Below are 22,723 nucleotides of genomic sequence, written 5' to 3'. Positions count from 1 at the left end.
GCACGCTCCCCTTGGCGGGCATCAGTCGGGATAGGGAGGGAAGCAAAGCGGTTGTACGTAAAAGATTTATATTCTTCCCACTTTCCTTTTTTGAAGTTTATTAAAGTGCGTTTTTCGGTGACGATGAAGTCGGTGGTACGCTCGAGCGAAATAAGTATGGGCAGGTGGTCAGATGCCAAAGTTACCATCGGCTGCCAGTTGACGCAGTTTACGAGTTCTGCGCTCACGATTGAGATATCTGGCGAGCTGTGACAGCTTCCTACCATACGTGTGGGGGCGTATCCGTTTATTGTGCAGAACGTCGTTTCCTCTATTTGATCCGCCAACATCTCACCCCTACTGTCCGCCCGCAAGTTTGAATGCCATAGATCGTGATGGGCATTGAAATCGCCTAAGATAATGCGATTGTTGCCAGTGAGTAAGGCTCTGATATTAGGGCGGTATCCACTGGGGCAACAGGTGGCAGGAGGGATGTAGATGTTGATGTTTTCGAGGTTTGCATCGCCTGACCGGACAGATAGGCCTTGACGTTCTAAGGCATTGTCCCTGCGGTCCATGCCAGGATCAAATATATAATATTGCACAGAGTGGTGTATGATAAACCCGAGGCCGCCTCCATTTCCGCTCTCGCGGTCTTTCCTGTGGACATTATACCAAGAGCAGGTATGCAATGGAGATCTTGCTGTGAGTTTAGTCTCTTGAATCGCAGCAATGCGGATGTTGTGCCGCTTCATGAAATCGACTATCTCCGTAATCTTCCCAGTTAGTCCATTACAGTTTAACTGCAGAATTCTGAAGTGCATAAGGGGAGACGCCGCCAATCTCGGGGTAAGTGACGGGTGACTACGCCTGGGTTGTGCAAGGCCAGGACGCAATTGCTGTTGTGGCCCTGGGACTGGGTTTCCTTGGGCAAGCATTGGGGTACCCGAATGATTTGGGTTTGCGACCTGGCAACATGGTGCGATGAAACCCGTCGGGGGGTTTGCCGTCGCGGAGACCAGAACATCTAGGAAAGTGGCACCACCCAAGGCAGGAGCTGCATTGGGCGGATGTCGCAAACCTATATATTATGTGCTGGCAAACGGTGCAAACGGAGGTAGGGACTAAGAGTCTGTTTCCCTGACCTGCACGATTGCTGCCGGAAAAGAGGGGGCAGAAGACGGGGGCAGGGGCTGATGCTCAGCATTGCTACCGACTCTACTACGAAGGTAATAGTTATGAGTGGTAGCAGCTGTTTGAGTTGTTGGCGCCGTGGGGCGCGCGCAGCAGCGGGTACTTGTTGTGGTTTGCTGAGCAGCGGGGCTGCTGGAAGGTAGTGGGGGGGGGGGCGCTTAGGCGTAGACTACGGGACGCCCTTAGGCGTGAACAGCAAGGAGTCACAAAAGATTTATAAAAGTTACGTGGACGTCGGGTTTTGGGATCAAGCCCAGAACAACCTGTCCGATGCAACCATCCCTTGCACGAGACACACTGAACAGAGTATGACCGTCCTAAAAAGATTCTTTTCCGACAGATGCAGCAAAATCATTTCTCAGGACCGGGGTCAGGAGACGAACCCGGATTGGATTCGATGCCTTCCCGGAGTAAGAGAATATGGAGCAGTCCTGCTGCAGGAGCTGCTGGGAGGATGACAATTTGTGGGAGGGACGCAACAAATTAAATGGGGTCACACTGAAATTACAGTCCTTGGTCGGGAAAAATCCCGAGTCGCTCCGGTACATAGAACCGACTGCCTTGGGAATGCGTTTAAAACCAGTCTGGACATACGGTATACAGCTGTGGGGCACGGTTGCCAATTCCAATATCGAAATTCTGCAGCGATACCAATCAAAGACATTTAGAATGATACTAAATGCGCCATGGTTTTTTAAAAACGAAAGTATACATAGTGACCTTGAAATTCCCTATGTCAAGGAAGAGGTGAGAAGGCTATCCAATAGATACTTGAACTTCAAACTAAGCGATCACAGCAATACCCTTGCAATATGCTTATTAGATGATAGTGAAGAAACAAAATGATTTAACGTCCTTGATTTGCCTTTTAGAAAATAAGTATTTATGCTCATACATATCTACACATGTATACCAAATATATATGCCATAATTGTTAAAAAACCAAAAATTGAATTGAAGTAATACTGCATGAAATATGTTTTATATTTATTTTTATACTCAGCTACTTGTTAAATTTATCACATTTGATGAATGTTAACATGGCAGATTGCAAATAAAGTAATATTATTAAAATAAAAAAAATATGTTATACAAAGAAATACAACAGAAGGTTGTGTCTCCGCTTTTCGGTACACCGTGTGCTGTAGCTAGTTGTTTAACCATTGCCGCTAGATGGGTCTCCTAAGCATTATCTAAGCGAGGATAGGCGTTTTTTTCACGCGCAAAAGAAACGTATACGCGTGTAAAAAAATACGGCTTACGTTTCACCCTCTGCACTAATTCTATGCTCGTCCACTATTTATCACAACTGATTCAGCTATATGTTATACACAGAAATACAACAGAGGGTTGTGTATCCGCTTTTCGGTACACTCTGTGCTGTACCTAGTTGTTTAACCACTGCCGCTAGATGGGTCTCCTAAGTATTATCTATGCGAGGATAGGCGTTTTTTTCACGCGCAAACGAAACGTATACGCCTGGAAAAAAAACACGGCTACTATCAATATATTTTATTTTTGTAGTTCTTTGAATAATTTGTAATCTAATATTATTTGGGGTGTTGACATTGCTCGGGAGTCCGAGGAAACTTGCAGGTTTAATAGGGGGGACCATAGTGAGAGGGGTGGTAGAGGCGTTGGTTCCATCGTACAATTGAAGAGATTGTTGGTGTCATGTGAGCACAGATTGTAAGCAGGGCATACATTTTGTATGTCGGGGTTGATTCTGGATAGGTAAGAGTTTAACCTGTTACAGTTCCCAAGTCGAAGTTGAGTCACGCGCTCTCCCATTTCATCAAGCAATCTGATGCGTTGATACAACAATTTTGACAAATTATTTAACAGTGCTAGTCATGAATAGCATGAGCTATAAAAATTGAACATTTATAATAATAAATTAAATTAATTTAATTAAATTAAATATAACAGATAATAATTAAATATTTATGTATTTTTAGATATAAATCTTAAAACTAAAGAAAAGTAATTAATAAATATTAAAAGACAGTAGTGATGATAACCTTTGGCTGATTATAGATACATAGGCGCATAATCATAGTCAAAATAAAATAGACTTCAAATTTAGTTGCAGCTTTTTGACATAGTTTTTTTTTTAAATTTAAAACCTATTTTATTTTGACTATGATTATGCGCCATAGTATTTAAAAATAAAGAAAGAAGAAACTGAGAAATTAAAAGAGAGTTAGAAATAAACGTTTTAACAATAACAACTTGAGATCCAGTTTAAGAGTCGTAAAAAATGACGTTACCCTTTTTTGAACTGCAGAGCATTACTTAAGAGTTGGAGACTTGTAGGTAGGGAGTTCCAAAGACGTATTACAGTAACAAATAATTGGCGTTCAGAGGTTAGCGTGCGGTATCTAATGTGCGTAAGAAGAAGCACCGATCTTGATGATTGCAGAAAAATAAGCTTACGATATAGATAATCAGGTTCCTTCGTATTGTTACGAATATTAGCAACACTAAGGGGTACTGTCATCCCTAAGTCGATACTAAACAGTGATATCATGCACATCCATAAATCAATCATTATGTATCTACATAAACGAATCAATAATTATGTCTACACATATGTACGTACACGCAGCGGAGCAACGCACAAACACATGCATATATCTTATCTGAGGTGTTCACAAGAGAGGGCAATAATTTGTGAAGGTATTACTCACGCGCATATGAGAAGCTGTAAACGGAGTTGTGGCTGGTGATTTTTTAGCTGATAACTAACTAGTAAGTTCTGGAATGGAAAAGCCTAGAAGTATGCAACGAGAAATCAAAAAGTATAAAAGGCCGCGACAGTAGAGACGCGAGAGTTAGTTTCATTTAAGCTATCAATCAGTTGAGTTAAGCAAGCTATCAGTAAGCGAAGTATAAGTGTTATTGTGAAGTACTTTAATAAAGGCCATTTTTGCATTATTGAAGATTGGAGTTATTTATTCAACAGTTTAGTGATTCGTACTTAGCAGAAGGTTGCAAATAAGAGGATTTGCAGTAAATTCGTTACAGTATGTATGCATTTATGGAGGAAGGACAGTGTTTTGACTTTTAAAAGATTTTCGAAAGAAGTTTTTAGCAACCTTTCAGCATGATGTGATTCGTGTTCAAGTCTTTTCAACATATCTAGCAATGTTGTTGTAAACAACATTTAGTTTGTTCTTGCACAAATAGTCACAGTTTGAGTAAAGCTCACAATCATAGAGTAGCGTAGGTATTAAGTACGCTTTAGCCAGAAGTAGTCTTGAAAGCAAAGGCGTAAAATACAGTGTTAACCATATTTTACGAACCATGCCATACACTTTTCCAACCGTTCTAACAATATGATCTTTCCATGCCAATGTTTTGTTAAAAACTACACCTAAGTTTTTCGCCGTATCTACGTATTCTATAAAGGAATTGTCAAACACTACATTCTCTAAATCATTAGTGGGAAAAGACCTTCTATGAATAACAATACATTTTGACTTATTCGGGTTTATACATAAGCCATTCATAGTAGCCCATGAAAATATTCGATTCAAATCGTGGTTTAAGTTATTTTTGCACAAGCCAATTTGATCACGAGGACAACACGTATACAACTGCACATCATCAGCGTAGATATGAACATTACAATACTTAAGGACATCGGGTAAGTCATTGATATACAGAACAAATAACAGAGGACCCAGGATAGAGCCTTGAGGGATGCCTCTTAAGACATGTAGGAAGTCAAACTTTTTACCATCTATACATACTGCTTGAGTCCTCGCCAAGATATGATCTTGTAAGGGCAACATCATGACCAGAGAAATTAAATATGTTTTCCAGCTTCCTACAGAGCAGAGTACGGTCTACAGAATCAAAAGCTTTAGGGTGGTCGAGAAGTGTTAAGAAGTCAATGTAACTTTCATCCACTCGCTCACGAATTTCTTCTGTCACAGATAATAGTGCCGTTGTACAGCTGTATACCACGGGCGCGTCCGCATTTGCCAAATGAGCCAACTTTTCAACATCCGAAGGAAACTCCTGCAATGTCTCATTTGCTTTTTGGTAACGGTTTTGCAACTCAATTTGGTATATCTGTTTTCTATGCTCGCTTCCATAACGTCTCTCGACAGTGGCCATCAATGCTTCGTAACTGTTCCGTTCATACTCCGGAATCGTCTGTAAGATTTCCGCTGCAGCCCCTTTCAATGCCACGAACAGTGCAGCAACTTCATCTTCCGCATTCCAGTTGTTCACTGCTGCTGTCTTCTCAAACTGTGGCTTAAAGACGTGAAAAGGAACAGAACCGTCAAAAGATGGAGTTTTTACCTTCGTATTACTCGCTGAAGCAGCAGGGCGATTAAGTTGCAATTCCTGTATACGACCTCTCAAAGCATCCACCTTTGGCTCGAATTTTTCTTCAAACTGCATTATTTTTTCGTCCATGCGCGCTTCGAGTTTTGATGATATACGCGCCTCTTGTGCTTCTAGTTGTACTGTGATGCGTTTCTCTTGTTCTTTCAGTTGAGTTGCCATATATGTCTTTTGTTCTTCCAGTTGAGTTTCCATCTTGGATGTAATCTGTGTCGACATTTCTGAAATGGGTGCCTCCTGTATTTCCATTTGTGATGCCATATATGTCTACTGTTTTTCCAGTTGAGATGACATTTGCGACGACATTGATGTTACTGTCGATGTTTGTGCAGATATTGCAGCCAAACTCATGTTCAAGGCTGTGCTCGTAACTGTCTGCGATGTTTCATTTTTCTCTTCAATTTTTGTTGTTGATTCTTCCACATCAGGATAAAAGGCATACTCGTCCACATTAATTCCTTCCAACTCGAATACCTCTCGTAGCCGTGCTTGAAGTTCGATCTTATTGCCGGTTGTATTCAATCCACGGTTCTCCAACTCCTTTTTCAGTTGCTGAATCCTTAATTCACTCAACTTTGCCATGTCCAAGTTGTATTCGAAATCTCCAGATTTTATTCAACAATTCCTCTTCTGACACCAATTGTAACGAATTTTTGGTGGTATTCCTCTTATTTCAAATCTTCTGCTAACGTTCGACACACTAAACTGTTGAGTAAATAACTCCAATATTGAATAATGCAAAAAATGGTCTTTATTAGACTACTGGAAAATAATACTTATACTTCGCAACTGATAGCTTGCTTAACTCAAACTGACTTGTCGTGCCTCAACTGTTGCTGCTTTTATACTGCCTGGTTTCGTTGGCATATATCTAGGCGGTTTTATTTCTAGAATTTACTAGTTAGTTACCAGCTATTAAATTACCAGCTATAACTACGTTTATAGCTTCTCATATGTGCGTGTATATGTGAGTGATACTTGCACAAATTATTGCCTACTTTTGAGCGCATCTCAGATAAGATATAAGCATGTGTTTGTGCGTTTTCTCTCCGCTGCGTGTACGTACATATGTGTTGACATAATGGTTGACTTGTTGATGTGTGATGTCACTGCTTAGTGTTGGTTTAGAGATGATAGTATTCGTTAGCGTTGCTAATATTCGTCACAATACGATTTGCCGATGTACAATACGTTCAGAGACCTTACAGAGGAAATGGAGTATGTCTATTGGTCGATATTCATTATTTTGTTTGCGGATTGGAATTACTTTTGCAGCTTTTCAGTATATTTTGGGAAGACACCGGTCGTCAAAATTGAGCTGACCAAGTAAGTAATGTGGGGAAGTATTTTGGGAAGAATGACTTTTAAAAACTTTGAACATATACCATCAAACCCCATTGCGTTAGGCTTCACAGAAAGTATGGCTTGGACAACATCACAATTATCCACACAGCCAAACTCAAGAGGGCTAGTGTCAACATTAACACGCACGGAGTAGTTATCAATACATACATTGTCGGCTGAGTTTGGTAGTCTTACAAAATTATTATTTATTTCGTTGATGTCAACACCAGGGGGATGAGACAAGTCACTTTTGGGCTTTCCAATTCCTATTTGTCTGATTTTGTTCCACTTTTCTTTTGTATTCAAAGCAGAACTAAACTTATACTTAAAATAATTTGCCTTGGCCAACATTATGGCTTTGTTTGAAACAGGGATGCACCTTAAGCTAAGGCCACACTGAGCTGCACTACACTGCGCCTCAAAATATTATTTGCATGTATTCTTATGGAACAATTCACACCTAGCGGCAGCAGCACTACGCGGCGTGGCCATGACCGGCAATGTTGATCAAATAGGCAAAAAAGTGAAGCGCCGCTGCCGCTACATGTCGCGCCGCTTAGTGTGCACGCACCTTTAACGTTAAGCTAATCGTTTATCAAAAAATTTCCACCGTTTCCGTTGAAACACTTCGAAATATTATCGATAAAGAAATTATCAAGATAAATTGTATCTCTTTTTTAACCGAAACGAAAAGCTTTCGTTAACGTAAAAAACGTTAACAAAAGCGTGATACTTTATGTTCGAATTGTGCTGGCAATGCCATAGCCATGGTGAAGCCGTAAGGTGGTAACAGCGAGCGGACATACACACAAACTCCATGTAATTTGTTTGTGTAATTCGTTGGTGGTAATGTCAAAAATACTCTGAGAAATGTTCGTACTGTCAAAATTCATGAGAAAAGTTGCAATTAGCTTGGCTAATGCTTTCACTTTTAATGAATCCGCCATCAATCAGCTTTGCCAGCATAGTTTGAAATTAATAATCAACATAAACGATTTGATTTCGTTTTGATATGGCAGAAAACGAAACAAAATCATTTCGTTAATTTGACGTTCTTAACGTTAATAAACGAAACTAAATGACTTTGTTTCGTTTATTAACGTTAATTATCGTAACGAAATGATATCGGTTCGTTGGTTAAGCATGCCTGTAGCGGAATTCACCAACTTATAACGATGCGATTTGTCGAGATTTTAATTAACGATTTTGTCGCTTGCCTTATCGATTGTGCTATTCACTAACTTAGTTTTAACGAATCGAAATAAATTACATTTAAATTTCGTTTTAATAGTAGAAAGGTGGCAGCACAGCTTAACGAAACCTAAAAAATGCGAAAAGCACAAAAGGAGTGCCAAAAATAAATAAATTCCGCATACTAACTGCTTTTAAAAGTTTTTACATATTTTAACAAATGCTAAGTAAATGCGGTATTAATTTTTTTTTTCTCTGTTGATATCGCAGTTATTCTTGTACCCCTTAATTGACCATCAAGTTTAGTAATAATATCATGAGCCAAGTCTAAGGTTAGTCGGTACAGCTTTAGAAACTCCGTTGCATTCAAGTGGAATGGGTCATCTACTTCTCTATGAACCACTGGCGATGGACTTAGTAATTCCTCATTTTGTGATAAAACGTACGCAAAGTACTCAAATGCCATTTGATTTATAAATAAAGAAGCTTTTCGTGTTTGAAAGTATTTAATTAAAGTTCCGATTTTCTTTTTTAACTAAAATTGCCAGTAATATTAATATCGTGATTTTTAACGCAGCCAATTTACTTGCCGTTTATTTAACGACACAGCTGATAGTCGATAAACGAATATCGATACAAATAGTTACTAAATAACGAAATCGTTATAGGTATCGATTCGCAAATAAAGCGATGGCAAATCTCGTTAAAAAAGTTAGTGAATTCCACTACTGGTTTGAAGTAAAGCCGTTACTCACGAACGTACGTAGAAAAAACGTGTCAGCTGACACGACCTATCTTATGAGTGTGCAATGTAAACGAAAACTCACGGACGTGCAACGCCCGTACGTACGTATCCCGGAACGTAGAAATCAAAACAATTTTGATTTTTTCCGTAACAACGTGTCAGCTGATCGCTCTCTCACTAGACAGAGTTGCCTAGTAAACTTTTGTGCGCAAATTTTTGACCGTTTGCATTTTTATGCAAAAACGCCTAATTAAAGTTTGAAATATTGTGAAAATAATTCGAAATAATTATGCAAAAGTGCTGATTATAAATATTTAATCTATTTATACTTATTTAATAGTATTCCGGCCTTTTACAATATCAAAAATTAAATTGGAAAAAGTTGATGTTTCCATAAGCATACATGCAAAATGGTCAATGGCAACAGTGCTTATCTGTAACAAACACACACAAATATCTTATGTACATGTACACAGACGCACACATTGATTCCTACGGGCTTGAGAGTTCGGTCAAACGTGCTTCGTACGACAAACGTCCTTACGTACGGCACACGTCGGTGGGTAACTGCCGCATAAGCCGAGCTGTTTTAAGCAGCTTTGCGCTTCGACTGTTTTGTACCATTTCCACCGTGAGTAGGCTTGGTTACGAAAGTGGATTAGGTGTTCTAATGTAGCATTGCACCAAAGGTCATTATTGTATTTAGGTGTTTTTATTTTTAGTGGAACGTGATCACCGAATAATTTATTTATTTTATCCTGCAGAAACTTTGTTTGGTCATCAACCGATGTTAATGTACGAATCAAACTCCATTCAACCGACTCTATGGATTCAGCAAGAGAATAATAATCTATACTACTGTAATCGCGATACGCGAACGAACTTGGCCTACATGATGTTTGGAAGTTATAATTTATGAATATCAGGTCGTGTTTTGAGAAGCTGGAGGCGGATAGTTGCGTGTAGTGAATCATTTTATGAAGATCATTGACAAAAAATAAATCTAACAGAGCAGAGTTAGTATTTGTGAAATGCGTTGGTATGCACAATTTGTGGGGAAAAGTCCCAGAGATTCCAAGCTTTGTTTTAAACTGGCATCCACCAGTAGGTTACTATTAAAATCTCCAGCGATGATAATGTTGTCATAGTCTATTAGTAACGATTGAAGAAATTCAAAAAACGCAGAACAATTTACTAGTCGATTCAATTTACAGGACATACTAATTTTACATATGTATATAGCAACACCACCACCATGGCCATTTCTATCAGCTCTGAAAAGTTGGTATCCACTTATCTTCACCATTTCATTTTTATGAAATGCTGTCTTATAACGTCACGTTCTCTCGCTAGAGTTGCGGCCTCTGCTGGAAATGTGGCCGGATTTCTGTGATTCTGAGGGCAGTGTTTTGGCAGGCCTGAATTTTCTTCCTAGTGAGTAACCTTTATGCTTGGCGACCATATCGGGGACGCGTAGCACGCAATCGGCCGGCCAACTGCTTTGTAAGTGGTAATCAGCGTTTCTTTATCTTTGCCCCAAGTGCTGCCGGCAAGAGATTTAAGAATTTTATTACGGATCTGAGTTTTAGGTACAATTGCGGTTGCATGCTCTCCAAAATGTAGATCCTGATCGACGTCACACACAAGATTTTGGGGTGTAAGACAGTCCGTAGCGTGGTGCTATCGACGCGGATGTCCAATATGGTTGACATTTGCCGTGTCCATGTTGTAAATAAGGTCGCCGATGATTTGGTCGGTGACAATGTCAGGTTTCGTGAGCCGAAAAAAGTGGAGAGATCAGGAAGATAGCTGTTTATTTTATTACAAAGCGCATCAAAATGTGTGGCAATTATTGTGCAGTCATCGGCGTAGGATTCATCGATATGTTTGCCTGGGACTGGCCATTGTTGTGCACTCATCGGCGTAGGAAATGATAGTGACTCCTTCTGGTGGTGAAGGTGGTTTCGATATGTAGAAGTTATACAAAAGCGGGGATAGGACACCACCTTGTGGTACCCCTTGCTTAATTATTCTGGGCTTAGATGATATTTTTCTGAATTGAACCGATGCTTGCGGGCCAGACAGATAATTTTCGGTCCACCTTTTGAGACTTGGATGAAGGGAGGACCCTTCCAAGTCTCGCAGTAGCATGCCGTGGTTGACCGTATCAAAAGCTTTTCGTGTTAATTCAGACGATCAGGGGACCGTTCCACAAAAGAAAGAAAAAATTATCAGAATAAGTTTACTTGCATTATAAAACTTGTATTTTTTTGTGAAAGTTCCAGCCTCTTCATTGAAAATGGGGCACATAATAGACGGTCTTTGCGCGATATAAATACGAAACAATAGTAGCCGATATCTTTTCATTCTTTCTGCAGAAATAATTATAAATTTCAAGGGTAAGGAGAAGAGCAAAAGTCGTTTTCATAAGTAATACAGGCAAAAAGTACCACTAATTAGTTGCTTATTTCGTAAAAATTAATTTAACACTTTCTGTTTTGAAAACAATGATGAAAGTTATAGACTTCGGGTTCGGATCAAACAATCTGTAGCGAAAAAATTCATTGAAGACTGCTGCACGACTAAGAAGTGGACAGATACCGCCATAAATTACCCTTTAAATTCACTGCCCACAATCGTGATAAAGAAAGATCCAGAGAGAAAAGAAAAAATTCAGTGAGAAGATGCTGTTCGAGATAGCCCCGCTCCCATAGTGTTTGCACAGAAAGCCAAGTCCTCTCTGCTTAACAAAGCTAAGGATACAAAGTGATTCATACATCAAAACCTGATTATATGTGTGATAGAACACATATTTATCGAATCGGATGCCATTGTGAAAAGACAAGAACATCCTCATTGAGACCAGAGATAGGAGCACACACTTCTTGAAGCCAAATACTTCATTACTCGCGGGCGGTCGTCTTAGAAGACTACAAGTGGCCAGCAGACCTCCTAATTCCGTACTGACAGTAACCCTGTCAGACAGGATCAGCGGTAATCCATCAATTGCGGATGACCAGAATTCAGGAATTTCGTATTTCCTCGTTCCGTTTTACTAGGGTTTACCGAAGTACCCCTACGTAATATCACCCAAGGTAGCCAGAAACTTACCCCTAACAATGTCTGCCAAGACATCAGCGAATGCCACCACACCTTGGCAGCTTATACATTTAAAGTTCTGTAGCATTTCGCTTAAGACCGTTATTCAGAGCAGAGCAGGAAGCATATTTCTTAAGAGTCAATAACGATTTCAACATTTTCAAGAAGAGATTTTAAGTTATTGGGAAGCTAACTGTGATAATATTCCAAAACATGTAGACATAATCCAACTTCCGGTAGTACTATGAAAATGGGGCCATAAGTCGCAGAGTATAGCCTCATAATTCATTAGGTACATGCAATGCATAAGTAGCCGCTGCACATATATGTAGATGGTTACAAGAGGATTTCAGCACATTTACTATTTTTTTAAACGAATATAAGCCGTGTTTTTTTTTTTATACGTATATACGTCTACATATACGCGGAAAAAAACGCTTATCCTCACTTAGATAATGCTTAGGCGACCCATCTAGCGGCAGTGGTTAAATAACTAGCTACAGAACAGGGTGTACCTAAAATCGGAGGCACAAACCCAGTGCACGGACTTTCCCACTTTATTGGTAGATCTACCAACTTTTTAGCTAACTTTCATTTTCTACCACTTCTACCACCAAAGCCCAAACTTCTACCGACATTTGCCATTGTAAGGAAGTTAAGAAACGATTAAATTCCGAAGACGAAAAGTTACATCTTTTGGAATATTTTGATGCAAAAAATATTCAATCTAGTTGACAACGATTGTTCCCTTACTTAAATGGAAATTCTTAACAATGAATGGCGATCATTAATGTTATAAATTAGTGAAAATAAGTAGAAAATGTAAGTATTTTGTGAAATGTGTTTATTTTAAAATAAATCTAAGAAGTGAAGTGATTTAATAATAAGTTGCTAGGAGCGAAAATATCGTTATGCGAAGGCGTCTGTAATATGTACTTACATATGTATGTATGTATGTAGTGAGACCATTGCTTGCTTCACAAATTGTAAATATGTATGCATGTACATATCGTATCGTGGGTGATAGTGCAAAACGTGCAATGTCAGTTATGCATTTTTCTGGTTAATAGCCTATTAGACGCATTTATGAAAAAATTGACATGTTTTGTTTTGTATGCAGAATCATCGTCGGATTGAAGACGCCATCGCATAGGGCATTTTAGCTCCTCGTAAAGCCAATGTGGCGTTTATAGTAATGTGCTAGGACAGCGGCCGAGCGCTAAAAATATATAGTGGTACCCAGAGACGCGTTTTAAAATATCGCATGCATATTTTTAAACACTTCCCGAATTTTTGTATTTTTTCGCAAACATTTTTGAAAATGGTTTGCATAGATTGAGTTACACATTTCATGGAAGTAGAAAATAAATGATGAAATTCGTTAGTAAAATTTACTGCTATTTTCGTGTTCGTAGCTGTAAGAGTGAAAATTATAATTTTAAAAACTTAAAATTTTTCAGAAATGGCAGAACCCGACAATCTCTTAAATCTCCTGAAGGTGTGGGGGCTGGAAAACACATTTTCTAAACTACAATGTAAGTTACTTTATAATAATTTTTTTTAATGTTGTAATTGCATATAAATGGACCTACTGTAACACAGAAGCCGGCATTGGATGGCAAGAAATTGGGAAAAATGCTATTTCTAAAACTAAGGTTGTGTTTGTATAGGTAAAATGTACCTCTATGCAAACTTTCATCAAAATCTGAGGGGGTCGGGACCAATGCATATCGGCTTTGATATAAAATTCATCTTTTATTAAATGCATGCAAAAAAGTTTTCAGAATTCGCTGGATGTAAGTTGGAGTCTCCAATTCTTCGAAATTGGGGTCTTAATTCACAGGTATTATTTTCAGTGTCTGTATGTATACCTGTGATCACAAAAAAAAGCAGTCAAAATTATTGAAAAAAATCTAAAAATCAATGTTGACTTTTATTATTTCTGAAAATGTCTAGTAAAAATTTTTGAATTTTTATTAATATTGTCAAAAACGTCTAAAATTTCCTACTTTTTTCAAACACGTTTTAAAAGTTACTTCGTTCAGTTTTCGGTATAACATTTATTCAATTAATAACCGAAAAAATGTTTAAAAAGTTGTGACTGCTATTTTTGTGAACATAATTGTACATTAGGTCGTTCCTTATGTACACTTGAATATGATAAATTTTGGTCAAAAAACTGCTACGTTGCATTAGATTTCGCCCGGCAAAGTAACCCTTTTTTAATGGACAGCTTTATTTATTTATACATTTATAAGGATTTGAGAGCTATTTTGATAAAATCTAAAGCTGGATATATGTAGTTTCGATTTCATTCGAACTTCGACTTCGTCAGTTTTCAATTATTTTTGTAATATTTTTTTATTCAATGTTTAATAGGCTACATATTTTTGTTGCCGTGGTAAAAACCCTCGGGAAAGCTTTACAACCGCTATTTCAATGCCCGTAAAAAGCGTAGACTATCACTAACAAGTTCAGCTAGTACCATAAGGGGCACAGAGTCGTTTTACAAAGACAGTATTGTATTGTATTGTATTGTATTGTATTGTATAATCTTTATTTTCTCGTAAATATTTACAATTTCTAGAGTATTACAATATGAAATAAAAATACAAATAAGAAAATAGATAATGACATTAAATGCTCATTCAAAGAGCACAGGAAATGCCATTTCATTCGTTTAGTATTATAAATGCTTGTGGGGCGCATAATATTAACAAATTATAACTAATTGCTTACAATTGAAAAGATATAAATATGTATAAGGAAAACAAACAAATTCAAAATTAGAGATGTCAAGGTACTTTCATCAAATGGAAAAAGAAAAAAGAAAAAAAACATCGATGCTAATGGACACAGATACTTATATTTTAGGTCTCAAAAGAGTTTCAATGCCCTCATGATTGAAACCAAGTAGCCACTGTTTCACTTCCCTCAGAAACGCTGCTAACCTTCTAATGAGTCGTATCTCAGCAGGTAGTTTGTTATATAGATTACGTGATACGATGGTGTAGAAGTTACGAAAAAGTGCGGTGCGAAAGCTAGGGACTTTTGTTTGAGATAACGTCTTATTTCTCAGATTGTAAAGGTTGTATATTGGGCTTTGCGTATACCCGCTCCTTATAAACAAATTTTTAAAACTTTAAAATAGTATAAGTGCCGCACAGGAAGAATATTTAATTTTTTGAATAGCTCCATAGAGTGTGTTAAACGACCAGCTTTACATATTCTTCGGATTAGATACTTCTGTAGGATTAAAAGCGGATGGATCTTACTAGCGTAGGCACCACCCCAACAACTGACTCCGCATTGTAATTTTGAATGGATTAGTCCATGATACACCAATAACAATATTCTATTGGAACACAGTTTTTTAAGTTATAGAAAGAACGAAGAGCTGATAACATATAAGATTTCATTGCAGAAATATGCGATGACCAACTTAGATTTTGATCGAATATAACACCCAAATATTTGAAATTAGAGGAGACTTCGATCTCAAAACATTTACTGTCACAACTTATTTTCTCATCAAAACTTACAGTTTTGTTATTTTGAGTACAAGTAGTTGAACACAAACTATGCCGCATACATATAGAACTATGAAAGACAACCTCGTTTTAATGAGGTATTTCCTTCCCGCAAAGGTTGAAATACATCAACTTCGTTTTGCTGCTTACCACGAGCTTATGCCTTGCGAACCAAGATCTTAAAAGGTAAACATCGTGATTAATATCAGCAAAAAGATTAAATTCATTTTTCGATCCATATGCGATGGCAATGTCATGAGCAAAGACTGTTACTTTACCAATAAGAGGCAAAGATAATATTGAATTAATATATACACACCGGATGCCCTGGGTTCAAACCCCGGGCAAAGCAACATCAAAAATTTTAGAAATAAGGTTTTTCAATTAGAAGAAAATTTTTCTAAGCGGGGTCGCCCCTCGGCAGTGTTTGGCAAGCGCTCCGGGTGTATTTCTGCCATGAAAAGCTCTCAGTGAAAACTCATCTGCCATGCCGTTCGGAGTCGGCATAAAATCATGTAGGTCCCGTCCGGCCAATTTGTAGGGAAAATCAAGAGGAGCACGACGCAAATTGGAAGAGAAGCTCGGCCTTAGATCTCTTCGGAGGTTATCGCGCCTTATATTTATTTTTATACCTTTCATGAAAATGAAATGGTATATTAATTTCGTCACGAAACCGAAAATTGTAAGTCCTTAAAGGAAAATAGATAGACCCACCATTAAGTATACCGAAATAATCAGGTTGAAGAGCTGAGTTGATTTAGCCATGTCCGTCTGTCCGTCTGTCCGTCTGTCCGTCTGTCTGTTTGTATGCAAACTAGTCCCTCAATTTTTGAGATATCTTGATAAAATTTGGTGAGCAGGTGTATTTGGGTGTCCGATTAGACATTTGTCGGAACCGACCGGATCGGACCACTATAGCATATATCCTCCATACAACCGATTTTTCAGAAAAAGAGGATTTTTGTAATATCTTACCCAATTTAACAGATTGAAGCTTCAAACTTCACCATATACTTTCGTATATTGCACATATTGTTGCCTGAAAAAATTTATGAGATCGGTCGTATATATAGTATATATCCCCCACAACCGATTGTTCAGATAAGGAACTTTTCGTAATTACTGCCCTATTTTAAGAGCTAGAGGCTTCAAATTTCAGCGAATGCTTACGTATATAGCATATATTGTTGTCTGAAAAAATCATAAAGATCGGTGGTATATATAGTATATATATGGTGGTATATATAGTATATATATATATATATATATATATATATATATATTTTCGCAAATTTTAGCTCCATTTTAACAGCTAGAAGCTTCAAATTTCACCGAATATTTACTTATATAGCATATATTGTTGTCTGAAAAAATCACAGAGATCGGTTGTATATATAGTATATATCTCATACAACCGATTGTTCAGATAAGAAACTTTTCGCAATTTCTACCCCATTTTAACAGCTATAAGCTTCAAATTTCACTGATTGCTTACGTATATAGCATATATTGTTGTCTGAAAAAATCATAGAGATCGGTTGTATATATAGTATATATCTCATACAACCGATTGTTCAGATAAGAAACTTTTCGCAATTTCTACCCCATTTTAACAGCTATAAGCTTCAAATTTCACTGATTGCTTACGTATATAGCATATATTGATGTCTGAAAAAATCATTGAGATCGGTGGTATAAATAGTATATATCTCATACAACCGATTGTTCAGATAAGAAACTTTGCGCAATTTCTGCCTCGTTTTAACAGTTAGAAGCTTCAAATTTCACAAAATGCTTTCGTATATAGCATATATTGTTGTCTGAAAAAATCATAGAGATCGGTGGTATATATATTATATACTTCATATAAACTGTCATATTGACCCCTTTTTTACGGCTAGAAGCTTCAAGATTCATCAAATTTCATCAAATAGTTACGTTTACGTCATATATTTTTGAAATACGTGATTCGTAGCCATAGTTTTTACATGCAGACCACAAAAAACGTGAAGCATTGCATCCTCACACAGATTACCTACCTATTTTTATACCTTTCATGAAAATGAAATGGTATATTAATTTCGTCACGAAACCGAAAATTGTAAGTCCTTAAAGGAAAATAGATAGACCCACCATTAAGTATACCGAAATAATCAGGTTGAAGAGCTGAGTTGATTTAGCCATGTCCGTCTGTCCGTCTGTCCGTCTGTCTGTTTGTATGCAAACTAGTCCCTCAATTTTTGAGATATCTTGATAAAATTTGGTGAGCAGGTGTATTTGGGTGTCCGATTAGACATTTGTCGGAACCGACCGGATCGGACCACTATAGCATATATCCTCCATACAACCGATTTTTCAGAAAAAGAGGATTTTTGTAATATCTTACCCAATTTAACAGATTGAAGCTTCAAACTTCACCATATACTTTCGTATATTGCACATATTGTTGCCTGAAAAAATTTATGAGATCGGTCGTATATATAGTATATATCCCCCACAACCGATTGTTCAGATAAGGAACTTTTCGTAATTACTGCCCTATTTTAAGAGCTAGAGGCTTCAAATTTCAGCGAATGCTTACGTATATAGCATATATTGTTGTCTGAAAAAATCATAAAGATCGGTGGTATATATAGTATATATATGGTGGTATATATAGTATATATATATATAGTATATATATATATATATTCGCAAATTTTAGCCCCATTTTAACAGCTAGAAGCTTCAAATTTCACCGAATATTTACTTATATAGCATATATTGTTGTCTGAAAAAATCATAGAGATCGGTTGTATATATAGTATATATCTCATACAACCGATTGTTCAGATAAGAAGCTTTTCGCAATTTCTACCCCATTTTAACAGCTATAAGCTTCAAATTTCACTGATTGCTTACGTATATAGCATATATTCATGTCTGAAAAAATCATTGAGATCGGTGGTATAAATAGTATATATCTCATACAACCGATTGTTCAGATAAGAAACTTTGCGCAATTTCTGCCCCGTTTTAACAGTTAGAAGCTTCAAATTTCACAAAATGCTTTCGTATATAGCATATATTGTTGTCTGAAAAAATCATAGAGATCGGTGGTATATATATTATATACTTCATATAAACTGTCATATTGACCCCTTTTTTACGGCTAGAAGCTTCAAGATTCATCAAATTTCATCAAATAGTTACGTTTACGTCATATATTTTTGAAATACGTGATTCGTAGCCATAGTTTTTACATGCAGACCACAAAAAACGTGAAGCATTGCATCCTCACACAGATTACCTACCTATTTTTATACCTTTCATGAAAATGAAATGGTATATTAATTTCGTCACGAAACCGAAAATTGTAAGTCCTTAAAGGAAAATAGATAGACCCACCATTAAGTATACCGAAATAATCAGGTTGAAGAGCTGAGTTGATTTAGCCATGTCCGTCTGTCCGTCTGTCTGTTTGTATGCAAACTAGTCCCTCAATTTTTGAGATATCTTGATAAAATTTGGTGAGCAGGTGTATTTGGGTGTCCGATTAGACATTTGTCGGAACCGACCGGATCGGACCACTATAGCATATATCCTCCATACAACCGATTTTTCAGAAAAAGAGGATTTTTGTAATATCTTACCCAATTTAACAGATTGAAGCTTCAAACTTCACCATATACTTTCGTATATTGCACATATTGTTGCCTGAAAAAATTTATGAGATCGGTCGTATATATAGTATATATCCCCCACAACCGATTGTTCAGATAAGGAACTTTTCGTAATTACTGCCCTATTTTAAGAGCTAGAGGCTTCAAATTTCAGCGAATGCTTACGTATATAGCATATATTGTTGTCTGAAAAAATCATAAAGATCGGTGGTATATATAGTATATATATGGTGGTATATATAGTATATATATATAGTATATATATATAGTATATATATATATATTTTCGCAAATTTTAGCCCCATTTTAACAGCTAGAAGCTTCAAATTTCACCGAATATTTACTTATATAGCATATATTGTTGTCTGAAAAAATCATAGAGATCGGTTGTATATATAGTATATATCTCATACAACCGATTGTTCAGATAAGAAACTTTTCGCAATTTCTACCCCATTTTAACAGCTATAAGCTTCAAATTTCACTGATTGCTTACGTATATAGCATATATTGATGTCTGAAAAAATCATTGAGATCGGTGGTATAAATAGTATATATCTCATACAACCGATTGTTCAGATAAGAAACTTTGCGCAATTTCTGCCCCGTTTTAACAGTTAGAAGCTTCAAATTTCACAAAATGCTTTCGTATATAGCATATATTGTTGTCTGAAAAAATCATAGAGATCGGTGGTATATATATTATATACTTCATATAAACTGTCATATTGACCCCTTTTTTACGGCTAGAAGCTTCAAGATTCATCAAATTTCATCAAATAGTTACGTTTACGTCATATATTTTTGAAATACGTGATTCGTAGCCATAGTTTTTACATGCAGACCACAAAAAACGTGAAGCATTGCATCCTCACACAGATTACCTACCTATTTTTAAACCTTTCATGAAAATGAAATGGTATATTAATTTCGTCACGAAACCGAAAATTGTAAGTCCTTAAAGGAAAATAGATAGACCCACCATTAAGTATACCGAAATAATCAGGTTGAAGAGCTGAGTTGATTTAGCCATGTCCGTCTGTCCGTCTGTCTATTTGTATGCAAACTAGTCCCTCAATTTTTGAGATATCTTGATAAAATTTGGTGAGCAGGTGTATTTGGGTGTCCGATTAGACATTTGTCGGAACCGACCGGATCGGACCACTATAGCATATATCCTCCATACAACCGATTTTTCAGAAAAGGAGGATTTTTGTAATATCTTACCCAATTTAACAGATTGAAGCTTCAAACTTCACCATATACTTTCGTATATTGGACATATTGTTGCCTGAAAAAATTTATGAGATCGGTCGTATATATAGTATATATCCCCACAACCGATTGTTCAGATAAGGAACTTTTCGTAATTACTGCCCTATTTTAAGAGCTAGAGGCTTCAAATTTCAGCGAATGCTTACGTATATAGCATATATTGTTGTCTGAAAAAATCATAAAGATCGGTGGTATATATAGTATATATATGGTGGTATATATAGTATATATATATAGTATATATATATATATTTTCGCAAATTTTAGCCCCATTTTAACAGCTAGAAGCTTCAAATTTCACCGAATATTTACTTATATAGCATATATTGTTGTCTGAAAAAATCATAGAGATCGGTTGTATATATAGTATATATCTCATACAACCGATTGTTCAGATAAGAAACTTTTCGCAATTTCTACCCCATTTTAACAGCTATAAGCTTCAAATTTCACTGATTGCTTACGTATATAGCATATATTGTTGTCTGAAAAAATCATAGAGATCGGTTGTATATATAGTATATATCTCATACAACCGATTGTTCAGATAAGAAACTTTTCGCAATTTCTACCCCATTTTAACAGCTAGAAGCTTCAAATTTCACCAACTGCTCACGTGTAAAGCATATATTGATGTCTGAAAAAATCATTGAGATCGGTGGTATAAATAGTATATATCTCATACAACCGATTGTTCAGATAAGAAACTTTGCGCAATTTCTGCCCCGTTTTAACAGTTAGAAGCTTCAAATTTCACAAAATGCTTTCGTATATAGCATATATTGTTGTCTGAAAAAATCATAGAGATCGGTGGTATATATATTATATACTTCATATAAACTGTCATATTGACCCCTTTTTTACGGCTAGAAGCTTCAAGATTCATCAAATTTCATCAAATAGTTACGTTTACGTCATATATTTTTGAAATACGTGATTCGTAGCCATAGTTTTTACATGCAGACCACAAAAAACGTGAAGCATTGCATCCTCACACAGATTACCTACCTATTTTTATACCTTTCATGAAAATGAAATGGTATATTAATTTCGTCACGAAACCGAAAATTGTAAGTCCTTAAAGGAAAATAGATAGACCCACCATTAAGTATACCGAAATAATCAGGTTGAAGAGCTGAGTTGATTTAGCCATGTCCGTCTGTCCGTCTGTCCGTCTGTCTGTTTGTATGCAAACTAGTCCCTCAATTTTTGAGATATCTTGATAAAATTTGGTGAGCAGGTGCATTTGGGTGTCCGATTAGACATTTGTCGGAACCGACCGGATCGGACCACTATAGCATATATCCTCCATACAACCGATTTTTCAGAAAAAGAGGATTTTTGTAATATCTTACCCACTTTAACAGATTGAAGCTTCAAACTTCACCATATACTTTCGTATATTGCACATATTGTTGCCTGAAAAAATTTATGAGATCGGTCGTATATATAGTATATATCCCCCACAACCGATTGTTCAGATAAGGAACTTTTCGTAATTACTGTCCTATTTTAAGAGCTAGAGGCTTCAAATTTCAGCGAATGCTTACGTATATAGCATATATTGTTGTCTGAAAAAATCATAAAGATCGGTGGTATATATAGTATATATATGGTGGTATATATAGTATATATATATAGTATATATATATAGTATATATATATATATTTTCGCAAATTTTAGCCCCATTTTAACAGCTAGAAGCTTCAAATTTCACCGAATATTTACTTATATAGCATATATTGTTGTCTGAAAAAATCATAGAGATCGGTTGTATATATAGTATATATCTCATACAACCGATTGTTCAGATAAGAAACTTTTCGCAATTTCTACCCCATTTTAACAGCTATAAGCTTCAAATTTCACTGATTGCTTACGTATATAGCATATATTGATGTCTGAAAAAATCATTGAGATCGGTGGTATAAATAGTATATATCTCATACAACCGATTGTTCAGATAAGAAACTTTGCGCAATTTCTGCCCCGTTTTAACAGTTAGAAGCTTCAAATTTCACAAAATGCTTTCGTATATAGCATATATTGTTGTCTGAAAAAATCATAGAGATCGGTGGTATATATATTATATACTTCATATAAACTGTCATATTGACCCCTTTTTTACGGCTAGAAGCTTCAAGATTCATCAAATTTCATCAAATAGTTACGTTTACGTCATATATTTTTGAAATACGTGATTCGTAGCCATAGTTTTTACATGCAGACCACAAAAATCGTGAAGCATTGCATCCTCACACAGATTACCTACCTATTTTTATACCTTTCATGAAAATGAAATGGTATATTAATTTCGTCACGAAACCGAAAATTGTAAGTCCTT

The 22,723-nt window shown here is 36.5% G+C and overlaps 1 protein-coding gene across 3 annotated transcripts in view; it reads left to right on the top strand.

Annotated features, from left to right (window-relative positions):
* Positions 1-9,328: 9,328 nt before the first annotated feature.
* LOC137237099 (succinate--CoA ligase [ADP/GDP-forming] subunit alpha, mitochondrial-like) overlaps positions 9,329-22,723 on the top strand; it is a 94,160-nt gene continuing 80,765 nt past the window's right edge. Inside the window, exons 1-4 of one of the 3 annotated variants that reach the window (XM_067760347.1) lie at positions 9,329-9,501; positions 9,577-9,828; positions 12,531-12,733; positions 13,372-13,446. In XM_067760347.1, the coding sequence (XP_067616448.1) occupies positions 13,374-13,446 (73 nt within the window). In that variant the 5' untranslated portion in view covers positions 9,329-9,501; positions 9,577-9,828; positions 12,531-12,733; positions 13,372-13,373. Of the gene's footprint in view, positions 9,829-12,530; positions 12,734-13,371; positions 13,447-22,723 lie in introns of all 3 variants that reach the window. The other 2 variants (XM_067760351.1, XM_067760348.1) reach the window with 2 other exon arrangements.

This window comes from Eurosta solidaginis, chromosome 1 (assembly GCF_040869045.1).
Source record: "Eurosta solidaginis isolate ZX-2024a chromosome 1, ASM4086904v1, whole genome shotgun sequence".
In the NCBI taxonomy this organism is placed as follows: domain Eukaryota; kingdom Metazoa; phylum Arthropoda; class Insecta; order Diptera; family Tephritidae; genus Eurosta; species Eurosta solidaginis.
This window is presented reverse-complemented; position numbering and strand designations above follow the sequence as displayed.